Source organism: Bufo bufo, chromosome 7 (genome assembly GCF_905171765.1).
Source record: "Bufo bufo chromosome 7, aBufBuf1.1, whole genome shotgun sequence".
Taxonomy (NCBI): domain Eukaryota; kingdom Metazoa; phylum Chordata; class Amphibia; order Anura; family Bufonidae; genus Bufo; species Bufo bufo.
Window position 1 is genome coordinate 112202972 of NC_053395.1, and position 22292 is coordinate 112225263.

A 22292-nucleotide genomic window follows, 5' to 3' on the forward strand; every position below is an offset into this window, starting at 1 on the left:
TGTTTTAGAGGGTCAGCTCAGCAGCAGACCATCACCCCTAATGTTTTAGATGGTCAGATCAGCAGCAGGCCCTTGCCCCTAATGTTTTTGAGGGTCACCAGCAGGCCCTTGCTCCTTATGTTTTTGAGGGTCACCAGCAGGCCCTTGCTCCTTATGTTTGAGGGTCACCAGCAGGCCCTTGCTCCTAATGTTTGAGGGTCAGCTCAGCAGCAGACCCTCACCCCTAATGTTTTAGATGGTCAGATCAGCAGCAGGCACTCACCCCTAATGTTTTAGATGGTCAGATCAGCAGCAGGCCCTTGCCCCTAATGTTTTTGAGGGTCACCAGCAGGCCCTTGCTCCTTATGTTTTTGAGGGTCACCAGCAGGCCCTTGCTCCTTATGTTTGAGGGTCACCAGCAGGCCCTTGCTCCTAATGTTTGAGGGTCAGCTCAGCAGCAGACCCTCACCCCTAATGTTTTAGATGGTCAGATCAGCAGCAGGCCCTTTCCCCTAATGTTTTTGAGGGTCACCAGCAGGCCCTTGCTCCTTATGTTTTTGAGGGTCACCAGCAGGCCCTTGCTCCTTATGTTTTTGAGGGTCACCAGCAGGCCCTTGCTCCTTATGTTTTTGAGGGTCACCAGCAGGCCCTTGCTCCTTATGTTTGAGGGTCACCAGCAGGCCCTTGCTCCTAATGTTTGAGGGTCAGCTCAGCAGCAGACCTTCACCCCTAATGTTTTAGATGGTCAGATCAGCAGCAGGCACTCACCCCTAATGTTTAAGAGAGTCAGCTTTGCAGCAGACCCTCACCCCTAATATTTTAGATGGTCAGATCAGCAGCATGCCCTCACCCCTAATGTTTTAGAGGGTCAGCTCGGCAGCAGACCCTCACCCCTAATGTTTTAGATGGTCAGATCAGCAACAGATCCTCACCCCTAATGTTTTAGAGGGGCACCAGCAGGCCATCAATCATAATTTTTCAGGGTGTTTATGATGCCCTCCTTTATGTGTAATAAAGGGTGTATTGGAGTGCCGGTTCCTTGTACTTTTTGGCAGCCTTTTCACTTAGTGCATAGGCTTTATGAGTGTAGGAGTCCCACTACCTGAACAATTGTACCACAATGTGAATGAGGCCCTGAATGAGGTTGTATCGGAGTGCCTCTTCCTTGTAATTTTTGGCAGCACTTTATATACAAGTAAATATACAGGAAACAATGTTTTCTAACACTTTTTCCTCTAAAATCGGTTTTATCTTCGGTTTTGTGCATATTATTGTCAGTCTGTAAAAGTGGCGTACTACTCGGACAACATCGTTCCCAGCAGCGACCTGGGAGTCCAAGATGCATCCAGACATCCTCCCCATGCTGTTTCCAAACCATTTAAGTGGTGTTTCCATCAATTTCTGACCTTTTCCTGTGAACCAGACACCCTCCCCTCTTCAGAGCAGGGGGTGCCTGGTTTAATGCTCTGATTCTCCCATTGACTTTCATTGTGCTCGGGTGCTCTGTCGAGCACCCGAGCATCCCAAAATTTTCTACTTGAGCTACAGAGCACTGTGGTGCTCGATCAACTCTAGTCTCTATCATTCTTAAAATTCCCTCTAGAGAGGAAGGTTTTATGTTAAGGAACAGATCTGAGCAGGAAGTCAGATGGAGGGAGATATAAGAAGTTCCTTGCTCATGTGCAGGAGTTTTAGGGTATTTTAGGCAGTGAAGGAAAATAGGGTTGATAGTTGTGGGAAGCAGAAACATTGTTTGCAGTGAATATTTCACTAGTTACAATTCTGGTATAATTTGATTCGGTGCACTTAGGAAGTTTGCATTTTGGATGAAGACCAATGTCTCAGAAGAACTAAAGCCTTACATTTACACTTCTAGGTGTGAACAATAGAATAGGGGCTGTATTTCCCTTAATCAGGGACTAATCAAAGAACAGCTGGATACAAGGGGGAATAGTCAGAGCAAACAAACAGGTATTATGGAGACTGGAATGTTGACATAAGCAGTAAATATGAGGCCTGGACACTTAAATGATAGGAAAGTTGTGAGAAGCTGTAATGCTGAATGCTGACATACCAGGACTAAACACAGTCGATTTTCAGCCAAAGCCAGAAATGGATGCAGCAGGAAGGAGAAGTCTAAATCCTTCCTTTATATTACGAATTCCTTTGCAATCCATTTCTGACTTTGGCTGAAAATCCTGTAGACAAGTCTGATTCAAATCCTTATCCAAAAAACTCCATGTGAATTTAGCCTTAGTGCATTCACATGACTATTTTTTGTCTGCATCCGATCCACATTTTTTTAGGACTTTTTTGAGGATTTCAATGGGGGCAAAAAAGATGTGGACAACACCATGTGCTGCCTGCAACTGAATGTATGTTCCTTGGCCCTGTTAACAATATAGAACCTGTCCTGTCTTTTTTGCAGGGGGAATTCTCTATTGGCAATACAGGGTGGGCAATATATATTTATTGGCAATGCACGCAATATGAGGAGGGGGGTTGAAGGAGGATTATATACTGCCAATACTGGTGGAAACGGAGGAGCATTATACACTGGAACTATAAAATATACCGGTATACAGTGGAGATAAAAAGTCTACACACCCCTGTTAAAAAGTTTCTGTGATGTAAAAAAATGAGACAAAGATAATTCATTTCAGAACATTTTCCACCTTTAATGTGACCTATAAACTGTACCACTCAATTGAAAAGCAAACTGAAATCTTTCAGGTGGAGGGAAGAAAACGAAAATAATGTGTTTGCATAAGTGTGCACACTTATAACTGGGATGTAGCTGTGTTCAGAATTAAGCAATCACATTCAAAATCATGTTAAATAGGAGTCAGCATACACCTGTTATCATTTAACGTGCTTCTGATTAACCCCAAATAAAGTTCAGCTGCTCTAGTTGGTCTTTCCTGAAATTTTCTTAGTCGCATCCCACCGCAAAAGCCATGGTCCACAGAGAGCTTCCAAAGCAACAGAGGGATCTCATTGTTAACCCCTTAGTGACCAAGCCTGTTTGGGCCTTTATGACCAAGCGTTTTTCTTCCTTTCATGGTCTCGTTCCAAGAGCTATAACTTTTTTATTTTTTCGTCTATATAGCTTTATGAGGGCTTGTTTTTTACGGGACAAGTTGTAGTTTTTAATGGCGCCATTTTGGGGTACACATAACTTTCTGATTAACTTTTATTAACTCTTTCTGGGAGGAACTTGTGGAAAAATAGCAATACTGCCACTGGGTTTTTACATTTTAAATTTAATTTTTTTACATTATAAAGTTCATTTTTCCGTACAAATAACATAATATCTTTATTCTCTGGGTCAGTACGATTACAGTGATACTAAATACTTATAATTTTGTTTACGTTTTACTACTTTTTTTGCAATAAAACCCCTTTTATTAACCAAAAAAAAGATTTTGCATTGCCACTTCACAAGACCCATAACTTTTTTTTATTTTTTTATATGGAATTGTGTAAGGGCTTGATTTTTGAAAGACGACTTGTATTTTTCATTGGTATGATTTTGGAGTAAATGCCGCTTTTTGATCGCTTGTTATTAAGTTTTTTTCGGTGGAAACGAAGAATAAATTCGAAATTCTGTCTTTTTTTTAATTTTATTTTTACGGCGGATAATTTATGTAATATTTATGTAGTCCCGGTCGTTACGGACGCGGAAATACCAAACATATGGGGGATATTTTCTTTTTGCAATTTTTATCATTGAAAAGCGTATTTTCAATGGAAAAAAAAGCATATTTTTTTATTTTATGGATTTTTATTTATTTAATAAATGTGTATTTTTTTCTATTTTTTTTACTACTTAATAGTCCCACAAGGGGACTATAATATACAGTATTTTGATTGCTTTTAAAATGTAATGCATTATCTCTATAATGCATTGCATTTCAATAGCAATGCTATTCAAACATTGACCAGCAGGCTGTGCCAGAGAGGCACAGCCTGCTGGAGGTAACGGAAGACAGGCTCGGGGCCCTGATCGGAAGCAAGGTAAGCTTCCCAACACATCAGCACCCCGCGATCGCATTTTCGGGGTGCTGATGGGAGACAGAGGGAGTCCGCTCCCTCTGTCACCACTTTACATGCAGCGGGCGCCATTGCGCCCGGCATGTAAAGGGTTAAACAGCCCGGGTCGGCACTCCTGCCGGTCTGGGCTGTTAGAGCAGGGCCCCGTCTCTCATGTGAGAGCCAGGTCCGCGCTCCCCGCTGCACGGGAAAGCCGTGCAGCGCTTAGACTGGGCCGCCGTAAAAACGCGGCGGCCCAGCCTAAGGCCCCTTAGTGACCGCCGTAAAAACACGTATGGGTGGTCACTAAGGGGTTAAAAGGTATCAGTCAGGAGAAGGGCACAAAAGAATTTCCAAGGCTTTTGATATACCATAGAACACAGTGAAGACAGTCATCATCAAGTGGAGAAAATATGGCACAACAGTGAAATTACCAAGAACTGGATGTCCCTCCAAAATTGATGAAAAGACGAGAAGAAAACTGGTCTGGGAGGCTTCCTAGAGGCCTACAGCAACATTAAAGGAGCTGCAGGAATATCTGACAAGTACTGGCTATGTGGTACATGTGACAACAATCTCCCGTATTCTTCATATGTCTGGGCTATGGGGGAGAGTGGCAAGACGAAAGCCTTTTCTTACGAAGAAAAACATCCAAGCCAGGCTACATTTTGCAAAAACACATCTGAAGTCTCCCAAAAGCATGTGGGAAAAGGTGTTATGGTCTGATGAAACCAAGGTTGAACTTTTTGGCCATAATTCCAAAAGATATGTTTGGAGTAAAAACAACACTGCACATCACTAAAAGAACACCATACCCACAGTGAAGCATGGTGGTGGCAGGATCATGCTTGGGGGCTGTTTTTCTTCAGCTGGATCTGGAGCCTTAGTTAAGCTAGAGGGAATTATGAACAGTTCCAAATACCAGTCAATATTGGCACAAAACCTTCAGGCATCTGCTAGAAAGCTGAATATGAAGAGGAACTTCATCTTTCAGCATGACAACGACCCAAAGCATACATCCAAATCAACAAAGGAATGGCTTCACCAAAAGAAGATTAATGTTTTGGAATAACCCAGCCAGAGCCCAGACCTGAATCCGATGAAAAGGGCTGTGCACAGGAGATGCCCTCGCAATCTGACAGATTTGGAGTGTTTTTGCAAAGAAGAGTGGGCAAGTCTTGCCAAGTCCAAAATGTGCCATGCTGATAGACTCATGCCCAAAAAGAGTAAGGTGCTTCAACAAAGTTTTAGTTTAAGGGTGTTCACACTTATGCAACCATATATTTTATTTTTATATTTTTTCTTCCCTCCACCTAAAAGATTTCAGTTTGTTTTTCAATTGAGTGGTACAGTTTATAGGTCACATTAAAGGTGGAAAAAGTTCTGAAATGATTTATCTTTGTCTCATTTTTTACATCACAGAAACCTTACATTTTAACAGGGGTGTGTAGACTTTTTATATCCACTGTATATAGGGACTTCAGGGGGCATTATAATACAGGGCACAGTACAGGGGAGTTATAACTGCAAAGGGCATTAGAACTACATGGGGACCTGCAGGGGTGGCATTATAAATACTGAGGTCACTATGGTGATATTATTACATCTGACTACTACCCCCAGTCTCAGAGATATCCAGAAACACATCTGCCCCTACCCTGTCTGTACTATCACTAGCATTGGACAGGGTTCACTCTCTCTCCCCCCCCTTTCCTGTAGAGAGGAATGCTTAGAAGTATGGCCAGATCACTGAGACCCCAATAAAAGTGTTGAGTATCACACATGGTAGTTTTAGATACACAGCTCAGCAGACCATATGATACAGGATAATGATTAGATACACAGCTCAGCAGACAGTATCACACAAGTTAGGATTAGATACATAGCTCAGCAGACAATATGACACAGGATAGGATTTGATACATGGCTCAGCAGACAGTATCACACATAATAGGATTAGATTTATATCTCCGCAGACAGTACCACACATTATAAAATTAGATACATAGCTCAGCAGACAGTGTCACACATTATAGTATTAGATATGTATGCATATCCAGATGCCATCCATGACGATGCTGTGAGTTTTCTGAACGCAGAGATTAGTGACGTTGATGAATACATAACATTGAAAAGAATGGTCAGGCGTCAGTCTGAAGTTGGCACATTCATGCATTTTTTGTGTCACCCCTACTTCCTCATAGATTGTAAGCTCTTGCGAGCAGGGGCCTCACTCCTGGTGTTTCAGTTGTATATTAGCTGGTAACTTTGTGATATCTTTTGTTTTGTACATGAGCCCTCTGAATTGTAAAGTGCTGAGGAATATGGTGGTGCTATATAAATAAATATTATTATTGTTCACTACACACATCACATCAGGACAGAAAACTCTCTTCTGTGAATAAGGGGGATGGGGGGGGGGGGGCTACTGAAATACAGCAGCACCTCCACCACCTTTCTAGTCTTAGTAGTGGTCACTCAGGAGTGTAGGTACACAAAGCAGAGCTCCTTATCTCTGTATCTGTATCACACTCTATACAGATACATACAATAGCTTCATAGAAAGTATCACATCTGTTAGGATTAGATACACAGCTGAGCGGACTGTATCACACATGATAGGATTAGATACACAGCTCAGCATATTCCTCTCCTGAAATACTCTGTGCTGCTGGGGACCCTGCTCCTTCCACTATGTAACTCTCATCCTGTGACCCCCCCACAAGAAAAGCACACTCTTCTTCTAAAATCCTCTGTGCTGCTTGGGTCCTGCTCCTTCCAGTATGTAACTCTTACCCTGTGACCTCCACAAGATCAGAACACTCATCTCCTGAAATCCTCTGTGCTGCTGGGGACCTTGCTTCTCCACTATGTAACTCTCGTCCTCTGACCTCTGCAAGATCAGCACACTCCTCTCCTGAAATCATCTGTGTTGCTGGGCATGATAGAATTAGGTACATTGGCTCAGCAGACCTTATCATACATGTTAGGATTAGGTACACAGCTAAGAGGACAGTATGATTGGATTAGATACATAGCTCAGCAGACAATCTATAAGGCCTCTTTCAGACGGGCGTTGCGGGAAAATGTGCGGGTGCGTTACGGGAACACCCGCGATTTTTCCGCGCGAGTGCAAAACATTGTAATGCGTTTTGCACTCGCGTGAGAAAAATCACGCATGTTTGGTACCCAAACCCGAACTTCTTCACAGAAGTTCGGGTTTGGGTTAGGTGTTCTGTAGATTGTATTATTTTCCCTTATAACATGGTTATTAGGGAAAATAATAGCATTCTGAATACAGAATGCATAGTAAAATAGCGCTGGAGAGGTTAAAAAAAAAAATATAATAATTTAACTCACCTTAGTCCACTTGATCGCGATGCCGGCATCTCCTTCTGTCTCCTTTGCTGAACAGGACCTGTGGTGAGTAGAGTTGAGCGAACACCTGGATGTTCGGGTTCGAGAAGTTCGGCTGAACTTCCCGGAAATTTTCGGGTTCGGGATCCGAACCCCATTGAAGTCAATGGGGACCCGAACTTTTCGGCACTAAAAAGGCTGTAAAACAGCCCAGGAAAGAGCTAGAGGACTGCAAAAGGCAGCAACATGTAGGTAAATCCCCTGCAAACAAATGTGGATAGGGAAATGAATTAAAATTAAAAAAAATAAAAATAAATTAACCAATATATATTGGACAAAGGTCCCATAGCTTCACGTCAGCAGAGAATCAGTCTCTTCATGCCATAGCAGAGAATCTGGCTTCATGTCATAGCAGAGAATCAGGCTTAACGTCACCCACCACTGGAACAAGCCATTGTCACATATTTAGGCCCCGGCACCCAGACAGAGGAGAGAGGTCCCGTAACAGAGAATCTGGCTTCATGTCAGCACAGAATCAGTCTTCATGTCATAGCAGAGAATCAGGCTTCACGTCACCCACCACTGGAACAGGCCACTGTCACATATTTAGGCCCCGGCACCCAGACAGAGGAGAGAGGTCCCGTAACAGAGAATCTGGCTTCATGTCAGCACAGAATCAGTCTTCATGTCATAGCAGAGAATCAGGCTTCACGTCACCCACCACTGGAAGAGGCCACTGTCACACATTTAGGCCTTGGCACCCAGACAGAGGAGAGAGGTCCCGTAACAGAGAATCTGGCTTCATGTCAGCACAGAATCAGTCTTCATGTCATAGCAGAGAATCAGGCTTCACGTCACCCACCACTGGAACAGGCCACTGTCACACATTTAGGCCCTGGCACCCAGACAGAGAATCTGGCTTCATGTCAGCACAGAATCAGTCTTCATGTCATAGCAGAGAATCAGGCTTCACGTCACCCACCACTGGAAGATGCCACTGTCACATATTTAGGCCCCGGCACCCAGACAGAGGAGAGAGGTCCCGTAACAGAGAATCTGGCTTCATGTCAGCACAGAATCAGTCTTCATGTCATAGCAGAGAATCAGGCTTCACGTCACCCACCACTGGAACAGGCCACTGTCACACATTTAGGCCCTGGCACCCAGACAGAGAATCTGGCTTCATGTCAGCACAGAATCAGTCTTCATGTCATAGCAGAGAATCAGGCTTCACGTCACCCACCACTGGAAGATGCCACTGTCACATATTTAGGCCCCGGCACCCAGACAGAGGAGAGAGGTCCCGTAACAGAGAATCTGGCTTCATGTCAGCACAGAATCAGTCTTCATGTCATAGCAGAGAATCAGGCTTCACATCACCCACCACTGGAAGAGGCCACTGTCACACATTTAGGCCCTGGCACCCAGACAGAGGAGAGAGGTCCCGTAACAGAGAATCTGGCTTCATGTCAGCACAGAATCAGTCTTCATGGCATAGCAGAGAATCATCAGGCTTCACGTCACCCACCACTGGAACAGGCCACTGTCACATATTTAGGCCCAGGCACCCAGGCAGAGGAGAGAGGTCCCGTAACAGAGAATCTGGCTTCATGTCAGCCCAGAATCAGTCTTCATGTTATAGCAGAGAATCAGGCTTCACGTCACCCACCACTGGAACAGGCCACTGTCACATATTTAGGCCCCGGCACCCAGACAAGGGAGAGGTTCATTCAACTTTGGGTTGCCCCGCAATATAATGGTAAAATGAAAATAAAAATAGGATTGAATGAGGAAGTGCCCTGGAGTACAATAATATATGGTTAAGGGGAGGTAGTTAATGTCTAATCTGCACAAGGGATGGACAGGTCCTGTGGGATCCATGCCTGGTTCATTTTTATGAACGTCAGCTTGTCCACATTGGCTGTAGACAGGCGGCGGCGTTTGTCTGTAATGACGCCCCCTGCCGTGCTGAATACGCGTTCAGACAAAACGCTGGCCGCCGGGCAGGCCAGCACCTCCAAGGCATAAAAGGCTAGCTCTGGCCACGTGGACAATTTGGAGACCCAGAAGTTTAATGGGGCCGAACTATCAGTCAGTACGTGGAGGGGTGTGCACAGGTACTGTTCCACCATGTTAGTGAAATGTTGCCTCCTGCTAACACGTTCCGTATCAGGTGGTGGTGCAGTTAGCTGTGGCGTGGTGACAAAACTTTTCCACATCTCTGCCATGCTAACCCTGCCCTCAGAGGAGCTGGCCGTGACACAGCTGCATTGGCGACCTCTTGCTCCTCCTCTGCCTTCGCCTTGGGCTTCCACTGTTTCCCCTGTGACATTTGGGAATGCTCTCAGTAGCGCGTCTACCAACGTGCGCTTGTACTCGCGCATCTTCCTATCACGCTCCAGTGTAGGAAGTAAGGTGGGCACATTGTCTTTGTACCGGGGATCCAGCAGGGTGGCAAACCAGTAGTCCGCACACGTTAAAATGTGGGCAACTCTGATGTCGTTGCGCAGGCACTGCAGCATGTAGTCGCTCATGTGTGCCAGGCTGCCCAGAGGTAAGGACAAGCTGTCCTCTGTGGGAGGCGTATCGTCATCGTCCTGTGTTTCCCCCCAGCCACGCACCAGTGATGGGCCCGAGCTGCTTTGGGTGCCACCCCGCTGTGAACATGCTTCATCCTCATCCTCGTCCTCCAGTAGTGGGCCCTGTCTGGCCACATTTGTACCTGGCCTCTGCTGTTGCAAAAAACCTCCCTCTGAGTCACTTCGAAGAGACTGGCCTGAAAGTGCTAAAAATGACCCCTCTTCCTCCTGGGCCACCTCCTCTTCCATCATCGCCCTAAGTGTTTTCTCAAGGAGACATAGAAGTGGTATTGTAACGCTGATAACGGCGTCATCGCCACTGGCCATGTTGGTGGAGTACTCGAAACAGCGCAACAGGGCACACAGGTCTCGCATGGAGGCCCAGTCATTGGTGGTGAAGTGGTGCTGTTCCGCAGTGCGACTGACCCGTGCGTGCTGCAGCTGAAACTCCACTATGGCCTGCTGCTGCTCGCACAGTCTGTCCAGCATGTGCAAGGTGGAGTTCCACCTGGTGGGCACGTCGCATATGAGGCGGTGACCGGGAAGGCCGAAGTTACGCTGTAGCGCAGACAGGCGAGCAGCGGCAGGGTGTGAACGCCGGAAGCGCGAACAGACGGCCCGCACTTTATGCAGCAGCTCTGACATGTCGGGGTAGTTGCGAATGAACTTCTGCACCACCAAATTCAGCACATGCGCCAGGCAAGGGATGTGCGTCAAACCGGCTAGTCCCAGAGCTGCAACGAGATTTCGCCCATTATCGCACACCACCAGGCCGGGCTTGAGGCTCACCGGCAGCAACCACTCGTCGGTCTGTTGTTCTATACCCCGCCACAACTCCTGTGCGGTGTGGGGCCTGTCCCCCAAACATATGAGTTTCAGAACGGCCTGCTGACGTTTACCCCGGGCTGTGCTGAAGTTGGTGGTGAAGGTGTGTGGCTGACTGGATGAGCAGGTGGAAGAAGAGGAGGAGGAAGCTGAGTAGGAGGAGGAGGAGACAGGAGGCAAAGAATGTTGCCCTGCGATCCTTGGCGGCGGAAGGACGTGCGCCAAACAGCTCTCCGCCTGGGGCCCAGCCGCCACTACATTTACCCAGTGTGCAGTTAGGGAGATATAGCGTCCCTGGCCGTGCTTACTGGTCCACGTATCTGTGGTTAGGTGGACCTTGCCACAGATGGCGTTTCGCAGTGCACACTTGATTTTATCGGATACTTGGTTGTGCAGGGAAGGCACGGCTCTCTTGGAGAAGTAGTGGCGGCTGGGAACAACATACTGTGGGACAGCAAGCGACATGAGCTGTTTGAAGCTGTCTGTGTCCACCAGCCTAAATGACAGCATTTCATAGGCCAGTAGTTTAGAAATGCTGGCATTCAGGGCCAGGGATCGAAGGTGGCTAGGTGGGAATTTACGCTTTCTCTCAAATGTTTGTGAGATGGAGAGCTGAACGCTGCCGTGTGACATGGTTGAGATGCTTGGTGACGCAGGTGGTGGTTTTGGTGGTACATCCCATGTTTGCTGGGCGGCAGGTGCCAACGTTCCTCCAGAGGCGGAGGAAGAGGCCGAGGCGGCAGCAGCAGAAGAGGCCGAGGCGGCAGCAGCAGAAGAGGTAGCAGGGGGAGCCTGAGTGACTTCCTTGTTTTTAAGGTGTTTACTCCACTGCAGTTCATGCTTTGCATGCAGGTGCCTGGTCATGCAGGTTGTGCTAAGGTTCAGAACGTTAATGCCTCGCTTCAGGCTCTGATGGCACAGCGTGCAAACCACTCGGGTCTTGTCGTCAGCACATTGTTTGAAGAAGTGCCATGCCAGGGAACTCCTTGAAACTGCCTTTGGGGTGCTCGGTCCCAGATGGCGGCGGTCAGTAGCAGGCGGAGTCTCTTTGCGGCGGGTGTTCTGATTTTGCCCACTGCTCCCTCTTTTGCTACGCTGTTGGCTCGGTCTCACCACTGCCTCTTCCTCCGAACTGTGAAAGTCAGTGGCACGACCTTCATTCCATGTGGGTTCTAGGACCTCATCGTCCCCTGCATCGTCTTCCACCCAGTCTTGATCCCTGACCTCCTGTTCAGTCTGCACACTGCAGAAAGACGCAGCAGTTGGCACCTGTGTTTCGTCATCATCAGAGACGTGCTGAGGTGGTATTCCCATGTCCTCATCATCAGGAAACATAAGTGGTTGTGCGTTAGTGCATTCTATCTCTTCCACCCCTGGGGAAGGGCTAGGTAGATGCCCTTGGGAAACCCTGCCAGCAGAGTCTTCAAACAGCATAAGAGACTGCTGCATAACTTGAGGCTCAGACAGTTTCCCTGATATGCATGGGGGTGATGTGACAGACTGATGGGCTTGGTTTTCATGCGCCATCTGTGCGCTTTCTGCAGAAGACTGGGTGGGAGATAATGTGAACGTGCTGGATGCACTGTCGGCCACCCAATTGACTAATGCCTGTACCTGCTCAGGCCTTACCATCCTTAGAACGGCATTGGGCCCCACCAAATATCCCTGTAAATTCTGGCGGCTACTGGGACCTGAGGTAGTTGGTACACTAGGATGTGTGGCTGTGGCAGAACGGCCACGTCCTCTCCCAGCACCAGAGGGTCCACTAACACCACCACGACCATGTCCACGTCCGCGTCCCTTACTAGATGTTTTCCTCATTGTTCCCGTTCACCACAATAAGAAAAATATTATTCGGGCCAATGTATTGAATTAAAATTCAGGCCTTTTTTTACAGACACCTAACACTGTCTGGCTATCTATTTAGGTACCGTATTACACTAATACAGGCACACCAGTAATGACAGATTTAGCTGAATATAAATGTGAGGCCTATTTTTTAGGCGCTGTGTGACAGGTATACGTTTAATCACTGAATTAGACTTGTATCTGCACTGTAGCGTGTGTGTTAAGTTTTTCAGAATGACCCTATCAGCACCTTGAATCTAATATACCCTTTTAGGGATAGATTTAAAGTAGGCCTGATATAGCAGAAACTACTAATTTTGAGAATGGCAAATTTGGGAATAGTTTTTCAACCCAGAACAAAAACTATGCTTTTACGGTTACTAAAAATAACTTGACCAGCTAAAACAGTACTGATTTGGAGGAATAGAAATGTCAGGCCTATTTTTTAGGCGCTGGGTGACAGGCTCAACTTGCCCCTGATGTAGTATATGGTCAGAAAATAACCACACTATTGATGGTTAAATGCACTTGGGTGACACAGGCTCAGCCTACACCTGATGTAGTATATGGCCAAAAAATAACCACACTATTGATGGTTAAATGCACTTGGGTGACACAGGCTCAGCCTGCACCTGATGTAGGATATAGCAAAAAATAACCACACTATTGATGGTTAAATGCACTTGGTGGTAGCTTGTGCTGGCGCACCACAAGCCACAAAATGGCCGCCGATCACCCCAGAAAAAAGTGATATAAAAACGCTCTGGGCAGCCTAAAAAAAGTGAGCAATTCAATATCAGCACTTCAATGATCCACAGCTGGAGATCGATCACTGAATGAAGTCTTTTGGAGGAGTTAATCTGCCTAATCTCGCCCTAACGTCGCAGCAGCAACCTCTCCCTACGCTTGTATCAGCAGAGTGACGTGCAGCGCTACATGACCCAAGCTTATTTAGAGGCTGGGTCACATACTGCACTGGCCAATCACAGCCATGCCAATAGTAGGCAAGGCTGTGATGGCCTCTTGGGGCAAGTAGTATGACGCTTGTTGATTGGCTGCTTTGCAGCCTTTCAAAAAGCGCCAAGAAAGCGCCGAACACCGAACCCGAACCCAGACTTTTACGAAAATGTTCGGGTTCGGGTCCGTGTCACGGACACCCCAAAATTCGGTACGAACCCGAACTATACAGTTCGGGTTCGCTCATCCCTAGTGGTGAGCATTCATTACAGGTAAAGCACCTGTGGTGACGTCACTCCGGTCATCACATGATCCATCACATGATCTTTTACCATGGTGATGGATCATGTGATGACCGGAGTGAGGTCACCACAGGTGCTGTTCAGCAAAGGAGACAGAAGGAGATGCCGGGCTCCGCGATCAAGTGGACTAAGGTGAGTTTTAAAAAAAATTTAACCCAGAATGCTATTATTTTCCCTTATAACCATGTTATAAGGGAAAATAATAATGATCGGGTCTCCATCCCGATCGTCTCCTAGCAACCGTGCGTTAAAATCCCACCGCATCCGCACTTGCTTGCGGATGCTTGCGATTTTCACGCAACCCCATTCACTTCTATGGGGCCTGCGTTGCGTGAAAAACGCACAAAGTAGAGCATGCTGCGATTTTCACGCAACGCACAAGTGATGTGTGAAAATCACTGCTCATGTGCACAGCCCCATAGAAATGAATGGGTCGGTATTCAGTGCGGGTACAATGCGTTCAACTCACGCATCGCATCCGCGCGGAATACTCGCCCGTGTGAAAGGGGCCTAAGTGTTTTAAGTGTCATGCAAAAATTGCTGTATATACTGACACCCAATGTGTCTGAATTGAATTATTTACATTTGTCACATGTAATGGGACTGTTAAAAGTATATATAATAATCTCTGCATAATACTGTGGTTGGTGTGTGTTATTTTGAATATAATAAATATAATACTAGACTAGCTTTGTATACTGACACCAAGTGTATATAAATCATAGTATATAGCATATAGAATTGTAATTAACAATGGCACAGGTCAAAATATATGGTAATCATTGCACAGTAAAGAAAAGAGCATCTGTCAGAGGGATTTGTTTAATGTATACAATATATTTTTTATACAGTTATATGTTAAATGTAAGACAAAGATGTGATGTGAACCCGGCCAAATTTCACAGTTGTAATTCCATTACCAGGTCTTAACCTTATGTTCAGGTATTAGCTAGTAACACAATGCTGTCTGAATGTTGTATTGCAATTAATCCAATTTAGATATAACGTCATTTCGTGACACACATCTCAGTTCATGTTGAGATAAGTGAGGACACATCTGTAGTCCTGTATCGCAAACGTTTTACCTGAATGGGGGTGATATATTTTGTCCCCTTTTAGGACGTGAGAACATTGTAAACAGTGTAAACAAGGGGAGGTACCCCTCTTTGGTGATTTAACCCCTTAAGGACTTGGCCATTTTTTGCAAATCTGACCAGTGTCACTTTAAGTGCTGATAACTTTAAAACGCTTTGACTTATCCAGGCCATTCTAGATTGTTTTTTCGTCACATATTGTACTTCATGACACTGGTAAAATGAATTCATTTTTATTTATAAAAAAAATACCAAATTTACCCAAAATATGTAAAAAATTGAAAATTTCCAAGTTTCAAATTCTCTACTTCTATAATACATAGTAATACCTCCAAAAATAGTTATTACTTTACATTCCCCATATGTCTACTTCATGTTTCGATCATTTTGGGAATGATATTTTATTTTTTGGGGATGTTACAAGGCTTAAAAGTTTAGAAGCAAATCTTGAAATTAAAAAAAAAAAAAATTAAAAACCCAATTTTTAGGGACCAGTTCAGGTCTGAAGTCACTTTGCGAGGCTTACATAATAGAAACCACCCAAAAATGACCACATTCTAGAAACTACACCCCTCAAGGTAATCAAAACTGCTTTTCAAATGTCGTTAACCCTTTAGATGTTCCATAAGAATTAATGGAAAATAGAGATACAATTTCAAAATTTCACTTTTTTGGCAGATTTTCCATTTTAATAATTTTTTCCCAGTTACAAAGCAAGGGTTAACAGCCAAACAAAACTCAATATTTATGTCCCTGATTCTGTAGTTTACAGAAACACCCCATATGTGGTCGTAAACTGCTGTACGGGCACACGGCAGAGCGCAGAAGGAAAGGAATGCCATATGGTTTTTGGAAGGCAGGTTTTGCTGGACTGTTTTTTTTGACACCATGTCCCATTTGAAGCGTCCTTGATGCACCTCTAGAGTAGAAACTCCATAAAAGTGTCCCCATCTAAGAAACTACACCCCTCAAGGTATTCAAAACAGATTTTACAAACGTTGTTAACTCTTTAGGTGTTCCACAAGAATTATGGAAAATAGATACAATTTCAAAATTTCACATTTTTGGCAGATTTTCCATTAAAACTTTTTTTTACAGTTACAAAGCAAGGGTTAACAGTCAAAGAAAACTCAATATTTATGGCCCTGATTCTGTAGTTTACAGAAACACCCCGTATGTGGTCGTAAACCGCTGTATGGGCACACGGCAGGGCGCAGAAGGAAATTTATGCCATACGGTTTTCCGAAGGCAGGTTTTGCTGGAATGTTTTTTTTTACACCATGTCCCATTTGAAGCCCCCCTGATGCACCCCTAGAGTAGAAACTCCATAAAAGTGACCCCATCTAAGAAACTACACCCCTCAAGGTATTCAAAACTGATTTTACGTCGTTAACGTCGTTAACCCTTTAGGTGTTCCACAAGAGTTATTGGCAAATGGAGATGAAATTTCAGAATTTAAATTTTTTGCCAAATTTTCCATTTTAATCCATTCTTCCCAGTAACAAAGCAAGGGTTAACAGCCAAACAAAACTCAATATTTATGGCCCTGATTCTGTAGTTTACAGAAAAACCCCATATGTGGTCCTAAACTGCTGTACGGGCACACGGCAGGGCGCAGAAGGAAATGAATGCCATACGGTTTTTGGAAGGCAGATTTTGCTAGACTGTTTTTTTGGACACCATGTCCCATTTGAAGCCCCCCTGATGCACCCCTAGAGTAGAAACTCCAAAAAAGTGACCCCATTTTTGAAACTACGGGATAGGGTGGAAGTTTTGTTGGTACTAGTTTAGGGTACATATGATTTTTGGTTGCTCTATATTACACTTTTTGTGAGGCAAGGTAACAAGAAATAGCTTTTTTGGCAGCGTTTTTTTTTGTTTGTTATTTACAACATTCATCTGACAGGTTAGATCATGTGGTATTTTTATAGAGCAGGTTGTCACGGACGCGGCGATACCTAATATGTATACAATTATTTTGTTTATGTAAGTTTTACACAATGATTTCTTTTTTGAAACAAAAAAAATCATGTTTTAGTGTTTCCATCCATAGTCTGAGAGCCATAATTTTTTCAGTTTTTGGGCGATTACCTTGGGTAGGGTATGATTTTTGCGGGATGAGATGACGGTTTGATTGGCACTATTTTGGGGTGCTTGTGACTTTTTGATCGCTTGCTATTACACTTTTTGTGATGTAAGGTGACGAAAAATTGCATTTTATTTTTTTTTTTTACGGTATTCACCTGAAGGGTTAGGTCATGTGATATTTTTATAGAGCAAGTTATTACGGACGCTGCGATACCTAATCTGTATACTTTTTTTTTATTTATGTAAGTTTTACACAATGATTTCATTTTTGAAGCAAAAAAAAAAAACATGTTTTAGTGTTTCCATAGTCTGAGAGTCATAATTTTTTCAGTTTTTGGGCGATTACTTTGGGTAGGGTATGATTTTTGTGGGACTGTTTTATTGGCACTATTTTGGGGTGCATATGACTTTTTGCTTGCTTGCTATTACACTTTTTGTGATGTAAGGTGACAAAAAATGGTTTATTTAGCACAGTTTTTTTTTTGCGGTGTTTATCTGAGGGGTTAGGTCATGTGATATTTTTATAGAGCCGGTCGATACGGACGCGGCGATACCTAATATGTATACTTTTTTTATTTATGTAAGTTTTACACAATAATATCATTTTTGAAACAAAAAAAATGATGTTTTAGTGTCTCCATATTCTGAGCCATAGTTTTTTTATTTTTTGGGCGATTGTCTCAGGTAGGGGCTCATTTTTTGCGGGATGAGGTGACTGTTAGATTGGTACTATTTTGGTGGGAAAACGCCTTTTTGATCGCTTGCTGTTGTACTTTTTGTGATATAAGGTGACAAAAAAATGGTTTATTTAGCACAGTTTTTATTTTTTATTTTTTACGGTGTTTATCTGAGGGGTTATGTCATATGATATTTTTATAGAGCCGGTTGATACGGACGCGGCGATACCTAATATGTATACATATTTTTTTTCCCCTGCCTTTTACCAATTTTTTTTAACTTTATTTTGGGAAAATGACGTTTTTGTTTATTTTTACTTGAAACTTTAAATTTTTCGGGGGGGAAAACTTTATTTATTCAACTTTTTTTTTACCTAATTTTTTGTCCCACTTTGGGATTTCAACTTTTGGGGGTCTAATCCCTTTTACAATGCATTCCAATACTTCTGTATTGGAATGCATTGGCTGTATGAGTAATACACTGTGTATTACTCCTACAGCTTCCTGCCTGTGAGATCCAGGGGGCTGGATCTCACAGGTTCGTCACCGGAAGGCAGCACGATGCCTTCCTTAGACATCGCGCTGCCTTCCATGCCATCGGGTCCCCCCTACAGCCGCATGGGGACCCGATGGCACCGCCGATCACCGCCGCAACCGCAGGTAAAAGCCGAAAACCGCAGGTCTGAATTGACCTGTGGTTTGCGGCGATCGCCGACACGGGGGAGGGTCACGGGACCCTTCTTCTTCCCCCGGCATTGTGACAGGATGCCGGCTGAATGATTTCAGCCGGCATCCTGTCACAATTAACCCCCGCCGCGCCGCAATCGCGATTTAAACTTAGGACGTACCAGTACGCCCTGAGTTCTTAAGGACTCGGGAAATAGGGCGTTCCGGTACGCCCTGAGTCCTTAAGGGGTTAAGAAAGCATCGTCATGAAATTGTGATTTTTGATCCTTCTCTCTTCACTCACTCACGCTGGTGACGTCACTATATACGCACCACACATGTACTGTATGTTAGGGCCAATACTCTTCAAAGCGCTCTGTTTTTAAGCTTGCTGGGATGCCAACTCTATAGTGCATTTCTTATTGTGTGGACACATAGTACCTTAGCGCCAACTTTACAATATGCTCTCTTCTGAACGGCACTAGGTGGGTGACTGGACCTGCTGAAAAATGCCAGTGGCTGCATATCGCTGAGCTGTTAATGTCGCTCGTATCATTAGGGGTGACCGATTGTTGTATGCAATGGCTCCCCACATCATCACAAGAGGCAGTTGGGGCAGTGTTTTTAACTTCACAGCAAAGGCAGGAATAAAGCACTCACTATTGGGTACAGTGACACCAAAATTCCTTCTGCTAAGCTCCTGGAAATGGTCTTAGCTGAGACAGGTGTGTAATGAAGGTGCCATCTGTGCCTGGATGGTATACAATGAAACTGTGGTAACTGCTTGTGTTTGTCAGTGGATAAAAGAATCCTCTCTACTGGTTGTTTGTCTGTCTAGGCCAGTGGTCGGCAAAGTGCGGCTCGCGAGCCACAAGCGGCTCTTTAGATCCTTCAATGCGGCTCTTTGGTGCGGGCTGTCGGGTGGGCGGCCGCGCAGCCATATTGCGCCGCTCAAGCTGCTTGCAAAATGTCCGTCATGCGCCTCCTGCCCCGTCTGTCTTCTCCTTCCACTTTATGAATGAAGCAGGCAGGCGGGGCAGGAGGCGCATGACGGAGGGTGAGATGTCACGCTGCGCACAGCAGCAGAAGGGCGGGCAGCGGCGCTCTAGTTCGGCTGCCCACTGCCGGCCATGTGAGGAGTGGTGAAGAGGCCGCCGCTCAGGAGGAGCGAAATGTCCTGCAGCAGAAAGGTAGGAGCTCCCCCCGGTGTGTGCACAGCGCCGGGCACTGCACCGGCCCCGCCGCAAGTGTCCCTGCCTCCTCCCTTCCCCCCCACTAATACATTACTTTACTTACTAAAAGGCACTTATGGGGGATATCTGTGGAGGGCTCTTATGGGGGATATCTGTGGAGGGCAATTATGGGGGATGGATATCTGTGGAGGGCACTTATGGGGGATATCTGTGGATGACATATATATAGCATCTTATGTTATATATGTGTCATCCACAGATATCCCCCAAAAGTGCGTCATCCACAGATATCCCCCATAAGTGCGTCATCCACAGATATCCCCCATAAGTGCGTCATCCACAGATATCCCCCATAAGTGCGTCATCCACAGATATCCCCCATAAGTGCGTCATCCACAGATATCCCCCATAAGTGCGTCATCCACAGATATCCCCCATAAGTGCGTCATCCACAGATATCCCCCATAAGTGCGTCATCCACAGATATCCCCCATAAGTGCGTCATCCACATTACATCCACATCTGCAGACAAGTTTAATAAAAGTAAAAAATAGCGGTCCGCAATGCACGGACACAGACCATGGGGCAGCTGCATGAGGATCGCGGACCCATTCACTTGAATGGGGTTCGCGATCCGCATCCGCCCGCGCCGCAAAAAAGTAGCGCATGCTGAAGTGAAAGGGTCCATGATGCGGGCTGCACACAGCCGTGTGCAGCCCGCATCATGGACCTATTCACTTCAATGGGTCCAGGATCCGGGATATGAGTGTGCCCGTACAGTAGTTTGTGCTACAGTGAGTGCTACAGTGTGCTTTCGTGGTGCTTCTGGCTGTGCCTCCGCACCGCAAGAAAGTAGTGCATGCGCTACTTTTTTGCGGTGCGGAGGCACAGACGGAAGCACTCTGTAGCACTCATATCCTGGATCCTGGACCCATTGGAGTGAATGGGTCCTTGATGCGGGCTGCACGCGGCCAGTGCCCGTGTATTGTGGACCCGCCGTATGCGGCCTGCAATATGGCAACGGCGGGCACACGGTCGTGTGCATGAGCCCTAATAGTCCTCACTGGTACTGTTGACGCAATATTTTAGGTTTTAAAAATGTGTCTCTCGAAAGAAATTTCAATCGTGGTTTTGGCGATATTTGGCTCAGTTGACAAAAAAGTTTGCCCACCACTGGTCTAGGCTGTCCGGAGACTGTTTGTTGTGTGTGCATGCTGTTACCTAACCAGTGCTTCCAATTTCTCCTAATAGCTATGTAAGAACAGAATAGATGGTGGACTATCCTCCTTCTCTCAAACCAATGATGTGCCACCTCTCAAAGTCTGTCAACTGGATAAAATGTCTTTGAGTGCGTCATAGAGGCATGTCTAGCAGTCAACAATCTCTTACACTACCTAAAAGTATCCTTTGAGAGCCATTTTAAAGCGCAGCAGGGGAAGCACATCTACTCCCTCTTGTGGCATTCAGACTAATCAGGCCACACCTGTAATCATCTGCCTGAGACATGACTGCATGCTAAGTTTTGCAGCAATCCCATATTTCTACCGGGGTGTGTTATATATTTTTGTCAATGAGTGTATACTCAACGTATAGTTTGGTGTCATTTTGGCTTTGTGCAAGGCTGCTTATGTTCAGAATTTATTATTGAATCATTGTTTCAAACTCTGTATTTGTTCTCCACATATATGAATGATTCCAAAATTACATTCTGTTAAACATCATGTCTCACATTCTTTTTGCAACAACAGATATTTATTAATGGATACCTTCCAAGGCCAGAGGCAGACCGAACACTAACTAGTGTCCATGGCCCAGAAAAGAGTTTTATCTTCATAAACCAGCGCCCTGTCCTTCACAAAGACATATTAAAGGTAACATCAAAATATTCTTCTACTTTATCCATATGAAATATACTTGCTATTTATTATTAGCCATTAATTGATGTATTTATTTTTAGTATTTTTGCAATTATTAAATGGTCTTATTTTTACATTATAATATATTAAAGATGTTGTCTCATCTGAAACATTTATGGCATGTCCACAGGATATGCCATGATTGTTTGATAGGTGTAATTCCCACCTTCTGAGACCTGTTCCAATCTCAAGAACGCGCTGACTCGACTATTTTCGGAAGTGCTATTGAAGTGTATGTAGAGAGCTGTGCATGTGTGACTATCTGTTCATTTCCAGCCAAGCTCCATGAAAACCCTTTCTTGAGATAGGAATGTTTCCCAGAGGTATTGGCAGAGGGGATCAGACCCCAGAAGTTGAAGTCCCAGAGTGGGACAAAAATAAAAAGTAAAAAAAAGTGTTTTTAATAATAAAAAAAATAAAGTTTCAAGTAAAATATAAAATAAAATAAAAATTCACAAAATAAAAAAAATTGAAAAAAAAAATGAAAACCAGACATATTGGGTATTGCTGCGTCAATAACGACCGGCTCTGCAAAAATATCACATGATCAACCCCCTCACCTGAACGCCATAGAAAAAATAAAATACAAACTGTGCTAAAACGATTATTTTTTGTCACCTTACATCACAAAAAGTGCAACACCAAGCGATACAAAAAGGCATATGCCCCCAAAATAGTACCTATCTGACATCATCATCGTCACATCATCCTGCAAAAAATTAGCCCCTACGTACATAAAACAATTGGGCAAAAAATAAAAAACTATGGCTCTCAGAATA

At 44.7% G+C, this 22292-nt stretch overlaps 1 protein-coding gene across 5 annotated transcripts in view; it reads left to right on the plus strand.

Annotated features, from left to right (window-relative positions):
- Positions 1-22292, plus strand: part of PMS1 (PMS1 homolog 1, mismatch repair system component) — a 581602-nt gene that overhangs the window by 414922 nt on the left and 144388 nt on the right. For all 5 annotated transcript variants that reach the window (XM_040439910.1, XM_040439915.1, XM_040439913.1 and 2 more), the window contains one exon: positions 21346-21468. In XM_040439910.1, coding sequence (XP_040295844.1) covers positions 21346-21468 — 123 coding nt within the window. The remainder of the gene's footprint in view (positions 1-21345; positions 21469-22292) is intronic.